The sequence below is a fragment of the Mustela nigripes genome, chromosome 14, assembly GCF_022355385.1.
Source record: "Mustela nigripes isolate SB6536 chromosome 14, MUSNIG.SB6536, whole genome shotgun sequence".
Lineage (NCBI taxonomy): Eukaryota > Metazoa > Chordata > Mammalia > Carnivora > Mustelidae > Mustela > Mustela nigripes.
The window spans coordinates 71,739,570-71,750,870 of record NC_081570.1 but is presented as its reverse complement, the minus strand read 5'-3'; the positions used below and the strand labels follow the sequence as shown (position 1 = coordinate 71,750,870).

Genomic DNA, 11,301 nt, shown 5'->3' with positions numbered 1-11,301 from the left:
TAATCACTGGCTTATTAGGATTAACACAAGTCATTGCTTCAAGCTCATTCAGTGAAAACAAACTGATTCCTATAGACTCCCAAGATTTTTTTTTCTCTGATCCCAACTAAGGGTGGATTTCTAAGCAGTTCACCTACACTTTCGGAGCAATATTGGGGAGATATAAGGTTATAAACAAGTGACCTTTTGTAACACATTATCCAACCATACTTAATCTTGCCTGTGGATTTAGATAGGGCAGCCTGGGTTATGGGCTGTTTTCATTAATGTTTCTCTCCTCCACCGAGGTGACAAGCCCAATAACCTAGTGATTAAAATGATAAATGACTCTACTATACCCACTACACAGTGATAGGGTGATGGAGACCCTTTGGCTTTGAATTCTTATGAAAATAAAGCATTATTATTTAAATCACAAATTTAGCTTTCAATTCCTTGTGCTCTCTACAATGTCTAGTGTTCAGTACATGTTTTAAAAACAGAGTACTTTAAATGCAAAAATTTTTCTCAACTGAGGATAAAAGCAATCATTGTCCTATTTTTGTAGGTTAGTTCCCTGCTCTTATCCTAAGCTCCTAGAACAGTTCCTGGCACAAAGTAGGCACTCAAGTAGTTCTGTTTGAATGACTGAAAGAATGCATAATAAGCTAGGCTGTTCCCAAAGACTACAGGCAGTCTCTAAAAATACCCAATGCCACACACGCAGGTATAAGGTAAATATTTCTTTATTAAATGATTAATTCCATAAATAAATTCTTTTCACTGAATATAAAATTAAAATCATTTACAAATTATTCCAGTATTACATTTCCCTTCCCTCCCCAAAAGCTACATTTTTGATAAATAAAAACATTCAGTCTTAAAACACCTGATTTCTGTTTGCCTTTAGAGTGCAGTTAGCTGCCTCTCACGGACACTCATGGAGTGTCACCTTCAGGAAGGGATGGAACCCCCTCCCATTTACTTCTGTCAAAAGATGAAGGCTTTAACTGATCAACTAATCTTTTTTTTTTTTTTAAAAAATTTTAAAAACGAAAAGAAAAAAAAAAAAAAAAAAAAAAGCCTAGAGAAAAATATGCTTACCAAATAATTTACAAACAGAAAACAGAACGTCATCAACAGCACAAGCTCCAAAATGAAGCAGTAACGTGTGCTCCAGTATTATGAAGCGAAGTATTCTCCAATTGTGGCTGCATCAGTGTCCATCCGCACCAGCACCAGTTTCCAAAAATACCTTAATACTACTCACGAATGAGCAATGCATCCCTTCTACAATGAGCCCCTCAGCCCCACCGCCCCCACCCACAGCTCCATGATTCTGGCACGCTTCTCCCCCCTCCCCGTTCTGGTCACCCTGGGGCTGGAAACCCGGGTAGCAATTAGTCCCTAAATTTGTGAATGTCGTTGAACAGCCTGTAGAAGGGAAAGGCCGCCTCGTTGGCATGCGGGCAGTTGTAGTTGCACTTGCAGGACTGGATCATCATGACGTTCTTGGAAAACGTCTCCCCGTCCTCGCAGCGGAAGCGCATCTTCACGGTGCGGGTCTGCTGGGGCGTGCAGCACCGGCCGTCCACGCACGAGCCGCAGTACTTGGGCCGGTACTTCTTCACGCTCGAACAGCCGGCGTAAGTAAACGTGACAGGTTCGGGGGATTTCTTGGTCTTGCTGCACTTCTTGCCCTTCTGGAAGAAAGAGGCAAGAAGGAAAGTTAGGAATGGGGGTTTCTCGTTCTTTCTTGGAAGACCGCCCATCCCTCGCTCGCCTGGCTGCTCCTGAGCCGTCTGCCAGCACCCCCAGGAGAGCTTACTTTCAGGCTGCTGTACATCGGCTGGCCACAAGGCCGCACTTCGCAAATCCGGGTCTCCTTCACCAGGCGGCACTCAAGGTTGTCATTGGTGACTCGTGTGGAGATGCCCGTGCCGCAGGTCTTCGAACACTGGGACCATGAAGTGGTCTGGACAATGCATTTCTGGCCATGTAAAGAAGGATTGTATAGGATTCGAGGTTCCGTTCCAAAAACTAGAGGCAGAGAAGAAAACACATTTCTCAGAGGCATAGTGACCCCAGCACGTTCAAGGACCCATTTCTATGAAGCTTCAAACTGGGAATGTGACATCTTTCGGGCTGGGTCTCAACTTACCTGGGAGCCGCTTCAGGGAGCCACCTTTTCCAACGGCGATCAATTCATTGTTCCTGGTTAACTCCACCTCCGAGGCATCGAAGGCCAGCCCCTTGCCCAGAAGGCCATCCCTGTCGTCCATGGGGTCCTTGGCACCATCCTCATCACAGACCCACTCCTCGCAGCACTGCCCGGTGACTTTGACCAGCCGGGGATTGGGACAGCCCAAGTTGGGGAGAGAGAGTTCTTGGGGACACAGAGGAATGCAGCCCACAGCGCCATCGATACATGTGCACTGATGTTTACAGTTGGGCTGGAAACTTTCCCCATTCTGGTAGATTCTGGAGTTGTATTCACAGGGTCGGCCCTCTGACTGAGCTGCAAAGAGCACCAAAAAGAGAAAGGGAAAAGAGGAGAAAGTTAAGATTCCCAACCGTGGCCTGAAACTCATACATATTTTCTGCTGTTAAATTCAATTTATGGTAAAGTTCCCTACAATTCCTCGGGGACTCCAGACCAGAACAATAAGTTAGTCAGGAATCACTTTTCCGTATGCGCTTTTCGTTGGGCCCAGACACACTGAATTGCATTCCAGACTGCTGAAATCATGTGCCTTTCTGCCAAGCTACCAACAACAAAGCATCACCATACATGGTCTCAAAATTACTAAACTTCTGGACTACGAGGACTATTATTTTTTTAAAGGGGCCAAACCACAAGCATCTTACCTCTGCAGATCCCCTTCAGAGCGGTGGAACTGGCACCGAAATTGCATTCCAGTCCCTTGGTGTGGTCGCAGGGCTGCATTTTGCTGCAGTCCTCGTTGAGCTGCTTGGCGCAGACTTTACAGCAGCCGCAGCCGTCTCGGACCAGCCCGACTCCTGGGGCGCACTTGGGCGCCTCCTGCGGGCAGTGGCAGGCGGCGGGGCAGGTGGAGAGCGCCTGGAGGGGGGTGAGAAGGCAAGCGTGAGACTCGGCGAACGGCGCCGAGGAGCCCAGGGAAGGGAAGGGGGCGGAGGAGTCCCTGCACCGGGTCTCTGATCCTGTCCATCCCGGCCACTCCGGGGTGGCTGCGTCTGCCAGGAGGCCCCCGACGCGTCTGCAGGGGGGCCTAAAGAAAGAGCTAACTTGAAACGCACTCCCCCCCCCCCCCACACACACACTTTTTAGTTTAGTTTTCCCGGCCGGGGGCAGTCTGGGGAAAGGGGAAGGGCCTGGGAGAACGCACGGGGAAGCGGAGGCAAAAGAACTCACCAGCCTGGCCAAGTGGAGAAGGGTGACGGCGAAGGCGAGCGTCCTGGCGGTGCGGGAGCTCATTGTGGCGCGCAGAAGGAGTCCGGGCGAGCGCGGAAGCAAAGACGCCAACACACTGGTGCGCGGCGGCCGGGGTCGGGTCTGTGGATCCGGGAGACGGGCCGGGCTCCGGGCCGGGCGGCAGGAGGGCGAGGGCCGGGGCGGCGAGCGGGCTACAGGCTGGCGTCCTTCTCGTGAGGTCCTTCCCGAGGAGGCGCGAAGGGCGCGGGTGCTGCTCGGGGGCGCTCTCGCTCGCGGTCTGCCCGAGCGCCCAGAGCCCGCCTTTTATACGGGCCGGCCGCGGCGCCGCGTGTTGCAGTGACGTCGGCTCTGTCTGCGAGTTCCAGAATTCTCAAACATCTCAGGAATGCTGGTTGGCGCGGGCTGCTGCCAAGCGCCTCCCCTGGCTCCGTTGCACCTTTTTTTTTTTTTTTTTTTTTTTTGGTCCTGGACCCGTCAAGAAAACAATCTTCCGTTTTTTCCACTTTAAATAACTACCTCTATTGGGGAGGGCTCTTTCTAGCGTTTTGGTGCTGATGATGGTGGTGGAATGGGCGAGGGGGGCGAGCTCAGAACTTTGCCTGCCCTGGGAGGGTGGGAGGACCTGGGAGGGAGGAACAAAAGTGGTTTTGTCTGGTGATACCGAGTTGACCGGGCAGACTTGGAAGCTCTCACCCGGGAAGGCAGCGAACTGTTTGCTTGTTTACAGAGAAGGTGAGAGTCAAGTTATCTATTGAGAGGTGAATGGGGTGGGGGAGTGCGTCTATTTGTGGATTTCATAGAGGCATGCTCGAATCAAATTCCAAAGCTTTGGTGTGGTGTTTATTAGACAAGTTAAGTGTGTTGCAAATTAATACCCGCACTGGCATTTATGAATGAGAAGAGGGAAAAAAAAAAAAAATCAACTCCCCCCACTGTCTGGCAGATTCCCAGGCAGAGGTCTTCCCCCTTCCGCCCCCCTCCCTTTTTTGGTATGTCGTACTTGTTTGTTTTTGGAGGTTCCCACTTAAGTTCCAGCCCACTGCCTGGGTTGGAAGTCCGAGAGGAAACGAACGCAGGGAATTCTCTGGGAGACTGACTTCTACTTCCTCACGGATGCGGGAGACTGGGTAAGCCCTTCCAGCCTCCCTCCGTGGGCAGGAGGCAGTGCTAACTAAACAGCCAGCCAAAAGCTATGGGGACCACCTTGCAGTGATTTGGCCAGAGGTCATCACCTGTGTATACTGCAGTGCCGAACCAGATCCCAGGACCTTTGTGCCCAGTGGATCTAAAGCTAAAAGTTTTGTGGGGTTTTTAACATGTTTCCTTGGGACCACTTAGAAGCCTCCCATTTCAAATGGATTGCAGTGCTTTTCTAGTTAAGTACAAAGAAAAAGATTAGAATATAATTAACAGAATAAAAAAAAAAATCCAGTTCTGTCTTTAGCACACTCAGTAGAAGCCCCCCAAAAGCAGTTTGCTTTAACATCATCAATATCATTAGTAGGACTGAGAAATTATCCCTTGAAATTTAAAAAACTGTCTCCTTGTGCAATTTTAATAAAAACATACACAAGTAATTATGGTAACCTTTCTTTTATATGTGCTCTAGAACTCTTCGTTCTTTTAAAAGTGTAGGGCTGTTCAGTCTTCACAATTTAGCAGTCTTGCTTAAGAAGTACTTCAGTGCCAACTTTTCTGTGAATGACTGATAATCACAATGAGAAGCTACTGCAGTGAAAACATCCTCCAATAAAGAGAACTGCGGCAGGAAGGAGTTAAGTTTCATTCATTCAAAAGTGCCCTTTCGTAAGTCTAAGAGGCTTTTGCTAGTTGGAGTAGGATCTCTAAGGCTTTGTTGGAGGGGGTTTGGGGTGCCGGGCTTACTTTTTAAGACTATGGCTAGTCAGGTGCTATGCAAATAAAAAGAGGAAAATCTGGGCCCTACTTTGTACTCAAGGCAGTCCATCCATTATTATTTGGGAAACGATTTTTTTCTGCATTAAAACTTCATTATTGTTTCCCTCTTAATGAAGTGATTGGGAATGGGGGTGAGTAGGCGCAGCACAGGGTGGGAGGAGGTCGTGGGGAGAGAATGGAGAGGAGTGTTCCTGGCTTCTGTTGTGGAGTCTTTTCTATTTGACTTCATGGTTGTAAGTATTTCCAGATGGTGAATCAGACACCAGACGTAACAATATTTCCATATTTGGGTATAGCAGTAGCCTGCGTTTTTAACATTTTTCTGCCTCTGTTATCCAACCACAAAGCATTCTTGACAGCTTCAAATGTTGTTAAATATAGACTTAACTTCTGTTCCCAGAGCAGGAAATTCTTTGGAATTCCTTGTTTTTCACGCAACCTGTCTATCATGATTTAAAATAAAATTATAGTGGATGATCCAACTGGCCGCTGTTATACCTTGCTCTTTTATTGAGGAGGACAGTAGATATGCAAAGAGATTCAGCCTGCCACACAGCTTTGAAACACAGGCCATTCCAGAGATTCCTTTAAAAATCAGATTAAAGTTTTCTAACAAGGGTGTGTGGGTTTGTTTCTGGGCTTCAGTTGGGGAATCTCAGAGGATGAGTTTGCCCTAGAGGAGAAACTTAGAGAACCTTACCATCAGCTGCCCATTTAAAGCCAGGAGTGTGTTGTGGGAGGGGGTGGGGAGGTGGGGGAGAGACTGGAGCAACCTATGTGCACAGCCTTTCCATATACTATGTCCTGGTGTGCCTGCTAGTAAACGACAGCATCAGAGGAGAGGAACTGCAGCTCCTCATGTCCTGCTTAAGGATGGTCCAGCAACCCCAGATGTCCTGTCGCCTTTTCGCCTCCTCCACTGAGAGCAGCAGATCAGTTCACGTTGACAGATTAGAGGGGAAATGTGCAATTGTTTATGGGTAAGTGTCTTCGGATGCTAATTGTGCATGGCTCTTTCGCTCTTTTTTCTCCCTCCTCCCTGCACGGACACCTGGTGAGGGAATAACGGGCCCGCGTTGTTTCCTTGGACTGCACGGCACAGAGAAGGAGCTGCTTGTCTTCCGCAGCTCCTAGCTTTGAGCTGAGTGATGGGGACATCTCTCACCCGCTGCTGCCAGGGAATTTTAGGTCACCAAAAGAAAGGTTCACTGTCTGGCGGCAACTGAGAATAATAATCACCTTAAAACTGTCGACTCCGCTTTCCCAGCCCTAGACCAGTGGTTCTCAAACTTTGGCGCGTCTCAGAATCACCCGGAGGGCTGATTTAGAGACTAATTGCTGGGCCCTAACCCCAGTGTTTCTTATTGGCTACGTTTCTAACAAGTCCCGAGGTGATGCTGCCGCTGGTCCGGGGACGCCCACTCTGAGCAACACCGTCTTGGACGGTAGGAGTGCCTCTACTAGCGGTGTGTCTGCGCGTGCATGTGCCCTCATAGTCAGGTCCTCACCTGCACACCCCGTCTCACAACTACACATTTTACAGGCATTTAATGAACAGAACATTTTACGGGGACGGCAAAAGGTCAGCTTTAAGGTAGCGCCCCCCCCCCCCCGCCCCGCATCCTTTCTCTCCACCCCGCTCCGGCCCCCTACCCCCACCCTGGGGAGTGATGGCAGGGAGAGCCAGAGGTAATCAGGCTGGCGGCGAGGGCTGGGGCAGGGTAGTGCTCCGCTGCCCTGGGGACCCCTGCGGAGACAGCGTGCGGGGTCCGCGTCACGGGGAGACCCGGGGCTGAAGCCGTCCGCGCGCCGGGCCACTTGCTGTCCGCCGCCCCCTGCCGGCCGCCGGGCCCGCGCGCCCGAAGTCGCGGCGGTGGGCAGGACTCGAGGTTTCCGGCGGCGCGCGCCCGCAGGACGTTTCCAGCCCCGGCCCATATTTGGTGAAAGTCTTTCAAGATTCCGTCATCCAGCTCCGGGGGGCGGCGGCGGCGGCGACGGCGGCCCCCGGAGCGGGCCCTGAGACCGCGCGGCTGCCGCCGAGTACCGGCGCCTGGACCTCGGGCCGCGGGGCCTCAGGCCCTGCGGGCGGGCGGCATCAACGCGCTCGGGAGACCGCCGCGGCCCAGCCCCTGCCCCGGCCCGCACCCCTACAAGGGCCCGGGCCCATCCCGCGCTGCGTGGGAGGCTGGCGCGGAGGGTGCCGCGGCAGGATTATGTCACTTTTCCCGTCCACCCCACTGTTGACTCGTCCTCCCAGCGGGGCAGCGAGTTGCCGCGTTGTGCCAGACTTAGAGGGTACGCCCAGGCGCAGGGCTGTGGGTGTGTGTGTCAGAGGGTGGCGTTGGCTCGGACCTGGAGCCCACCCGAGAGCAGGGACATGGAATTGACTCTGGGGAGAAGTCCCAAAGGGCTGGGTCCTATTATCCCGAGAAGGGAGAGAGACTAGATTAGATTTCGGCTTTTCCGGGTCTCCCACAACCCTTTAATCTTTCTCATCAGTAAGTACCAAGGCTGGGGTGGGGGGTGGAGTGGGGGTGTGGGCCCCTGGATAGGAAGCCCTAGCTCTGCTGTCCACAGGCCTGCAGCCTTCGGTAAGCAGTTCATCCTCTCTAGACCTCGTACCCTTCACCGGTCCATTGGGAAAGGGGACCAGTAAGTAGTACAGCTAGAGCAGCCCCTTTCAGGGCTAAAGTTCTTGCCATTCTCTCCTTGTCTTATTATTATAAGAGAAGCAAACACTTAACACCACTCTATGTTAGGCTCCGTTTTGAACGCCTGCTGTGTGTTGATTCATTTAATTCTCCAGTGTCCCATTGAGGCGGATCCTCTTGTTAACACCATCTTCTACCTAAATGAAGACGTGGGTGGGGCGTCTGGATGGCTCAGTCTTTAAGCATCTGCCTTGGGCTCAGGTCATAATCCCTGCATCCTGGGATCGCTCCCTCTCCCACTCCCCCTGCTTGTGTTCCCTCTTTTGTTCTGTCTCTCTCTGTCAAATAAATGAAATCTTAAAAAAAAAAAAAAAAAAGAAGACGACGTGGAGGCACAGGTGGGTGGTTAAGCAAAAGACACACAGTTAGGAGGTAGCGGAATTGGACACAGGTGTCTTGGTTCCAACAAGCCTCCTACTTAAACATTACGCATACTGCCTATTCCCCATCTCTTCAGATATTCAGGCCTGCCCCCTCTCCTAGAATTTTACCTTTTTCTAACTCTATCACAGCTTACCCAGACATCCCAGGATAAATGCATCAAATAGAAAAATAGTTGATAAGTTAACTGAAGCTGGGCTAACCTCAGAATTGCCTAATGTATTGACTCTTGGGAAGGAGGGGGAAAGGGGTGTTGCATTTTAACAGGAAAAGCCTTAATGCAAGTAAATTTATGCAGTGGGCTTTTAAGCACCTTTGCAGGCTGGTGGGGACCTTTGGGGTCCTTCTGATACCTCACAAGCCACACTGATCGAGGAGTCTTAATGTCTGGAGTAAGGCTCGAGCCGGTAGAAATTGCATTTGTCACAGAGATAAAGTTTTCAAGGTCATTTACTTGATACCTTATCAGTCTGAATGTGCCTTACAGGTTGAATATGCTATTAACCTGTTTTTTTCCACTAGATATTTAATTATGTGTGTATCTGAGGACAAACTGATTATCCCCTTTGAACCCAGATTTATTCAGAGCTCCTGGTATGTCATGGCACTGTGGTAGGCACTGGTGACATCAGAAAGAGGGCCTTAACATTGACCTTCCCCTGGAGGACTCTGCAGTCTGTTGCAGAAGTGGGTACAAAGTGCTCTACGGACACTTCTCTGCCTGGAGAATGAGGGTGGAAATACTCTTAGTCTGAAAGGATGAGCAAGAATCTGATACAGGGAAAGACATTGGAAACAGAGGGAAACAGAGACTTGACATGCATGACGAGAGTGCACCTAGCGTGTTTGGATTGTTGGATTCCTTTGGGGAACTGGCAAGTCTGCAAATAGATTGACCTGTCATAACCCTGGGGACTCTGGCAATTGTGAGCCCTGTGAAGTTTGACCTTGGTTTCCTCATCTATAAGATAATGGGGTTGCCCCAGCTCAGGGTACAAGCACTGAAGGACTCATAGGGGTAAACCAAGTAACAAAATGCCACAAAAGGATTTGTGGTGGCTGACACTAGGCTGCAGCATTGGGGAATCATGGTGATAGTGGGGACGAACCATGGGAGTCTGAGGTTGACAGGTGAAAATGTAGGTCTGGCGTTTGTCTATTTTCTCATTTTTTAAAGGATATCAGAGATCTGGATTTTTCTGTGAAGTTCTTTTAAATATTGGCAACTAATTAAACAATGTTAAAAAGCCATCTAAGTCGTTCCTAGGAAAATCAAAAAAGGCAGTGTCTGGGGCTGCCAGTTGTGCTTTCTGGCCTGAATGACTCCAGAACCTGTCCTGCTCCATCCAGCATTCTGCATTTGACAGCATTCTGTTACTCCCAGCCACTCACAAAATATCAGGTCCTAGCACCTAAGGCTCCATTTAATTGTCAGGTTGAGGAGGCTTTCATTTACTTAAGAATCAGTGCTGCCACTTAACTCAGTTGTAGGAGTTTATACTTTTATAAGCAGAATTGGAATGAGTCTTTTTCTTATTTTCTACTTCACTCACTCCAAGACACTACTGAGTCTCCTTCTTTCTTCTCCCCCCTGAGTTTTTGTTGTAACCAGCTGGCATTGCCTTGGCAGCATGATAGGAAACACTTTTTTTTAGGGCATCTGTAACCAATGGGAACTATATCTGTTTATTTCCTCCACCTGGCATCTGTCCACAGGAAGCGAGGCATTTCTAACCCCCTCACCTTACAGAACTTATTATTTGGTGATAACACAAAAACATTTCATTGGAACAGATCAGAAGGCACTTCTCCCACTCCACCCAGCAATCCATCTTCTAAACATGATTAAGCAATATGATACGTATTAATTATCAGTCACTATCAGATTCAAACGATTAAGAGTTAACCTTCTCCTCTTGTGTTTTATTTCCAGAGATATCTGTCTCTTAATTGCCTACTTAAAACCACACTTACCACATTCAGAATTTAGAAAAGATTTGATTCGGGCAGAGTACTTGAGCACACAGTTCCTACAGAAAAATTGAAGCAATTTATTCTTGCAGGTATTTGCTGATCTGAGGACTAAGAACAAAAGAGGATCCCGGCTATTGGGCTGATTTTGTGAAATAAGACATAAAGACACATTTAATGTTTAGCAAGATGCTTGGGTCATAGTAAGTGCCTAATAAATTCCAATTACTGCTACAGCTAAGCCCCATCATTATCTTAACTTTTATTACAATTAGCATAGAATGAGCTAGCCTTATCCTCTAGCGAATGTTCTGCATTATTTGGACTAGATGAACTCGAGTTATAAAAACATTTGATAAATGGTATATGGAGGAAGTGATTTAAAAAGTCCATGCAGCCCAGTTCTCTGGCTTACATCAAAGTCCCAGTGACCATTTAAGAAAGCACTTGAGCTCTGCTTGTCATGGAATTGCAAATTTGCATACAGGGAGTGGTGAGCCCTCTGACATTTTGCCTCCGTTTCCTCATCTATAAAAGACAGTGGGGTTGCCCCAGCTCAGGGGTCATGCACTCAAGTGCCCCAGGAACCAGCCAGGTATAAAACACTGTATCTGAGGAGTACTGGCAGCTGACTCTTGGCCTCAGCAAACGGAAGCTATGGGGATTGTTTTATCAATGGGACCTAGGTTTTACCTGCCAAAGATGAGGGAGTTAGTGTATGTAGAGATGAGTTAGTGATTTTATCTAATGTTTATACCCTTGTTGGTTATAGTGTTCCATTTTGTCTCCATTTAAATGATGAGAAAACCGGGGCACCTGGGTGGCTCAGTGGTTTAAGCCTCTGCCTTTGGCTCAGGTCATGATCTCAGGGTTGTGGGATTGAGCCCCACATCGGGCTCCCTGCTCAGCAGGGAGCCTGCTTCCCCC

General features: G+C 49.1%; 1 protein-coding gene across 1 annotated transcript; it reads right to left on the bottom strand.

Annotated features, from left to right (window-relative positions):
• Positions 1-709: 709 nt before the first annotated feature.
• On the bottom strand, positions 710-3,709 carry CCN1 (cellular communication network factor 1). Its single transcript, XM_059375292.1, has 5 exons — positions 3,374-3,709; positions 2,848-3,061; positions 2,141-2,497; positions 1,808-2,019; positions 710-1,682 (listed from the first exon to the last, which is right to left on the bottom strand). The coding sequence occupies exons 1-5, from the start codon at positions 3,434-3,436 to the stop codon at positions 1,380-1,382; spliced, it is 1,149 nt and encodes a 382-aa protein (XP_059231275.1). The 5' UTR covers positions 3,437-3,709; the 3' UTR covers positions 710-1,379.
• Between the last annotated feature and the right edge of the window lie 7,592 nt (positions 3,710-11,301).

Coding starts and splice junctions, on each gene's coding strand:
- CCN1 (XM_059375292.1), bottom strand. CDS start 3,436: ATGAGCTCCCGCACCGCCAGGACGCTCGCCTTCGCCGTCACCCTTCTC. Junction 2,498..2,847: donor TCTGAAGGGGATCTGCAGAG/GTAAGATGCTTG, acceptor TGCTCTTTGCAG/CTCAGTCAGAGGGCCGACCC. Junction 2,020..2,140: donor CTCCCTGAAGCGGCTCCCAG/GTAAGTTGAGAC, acceptor CTCTGCCTCTAG/TTTTTGGAACGGAACCTCGA.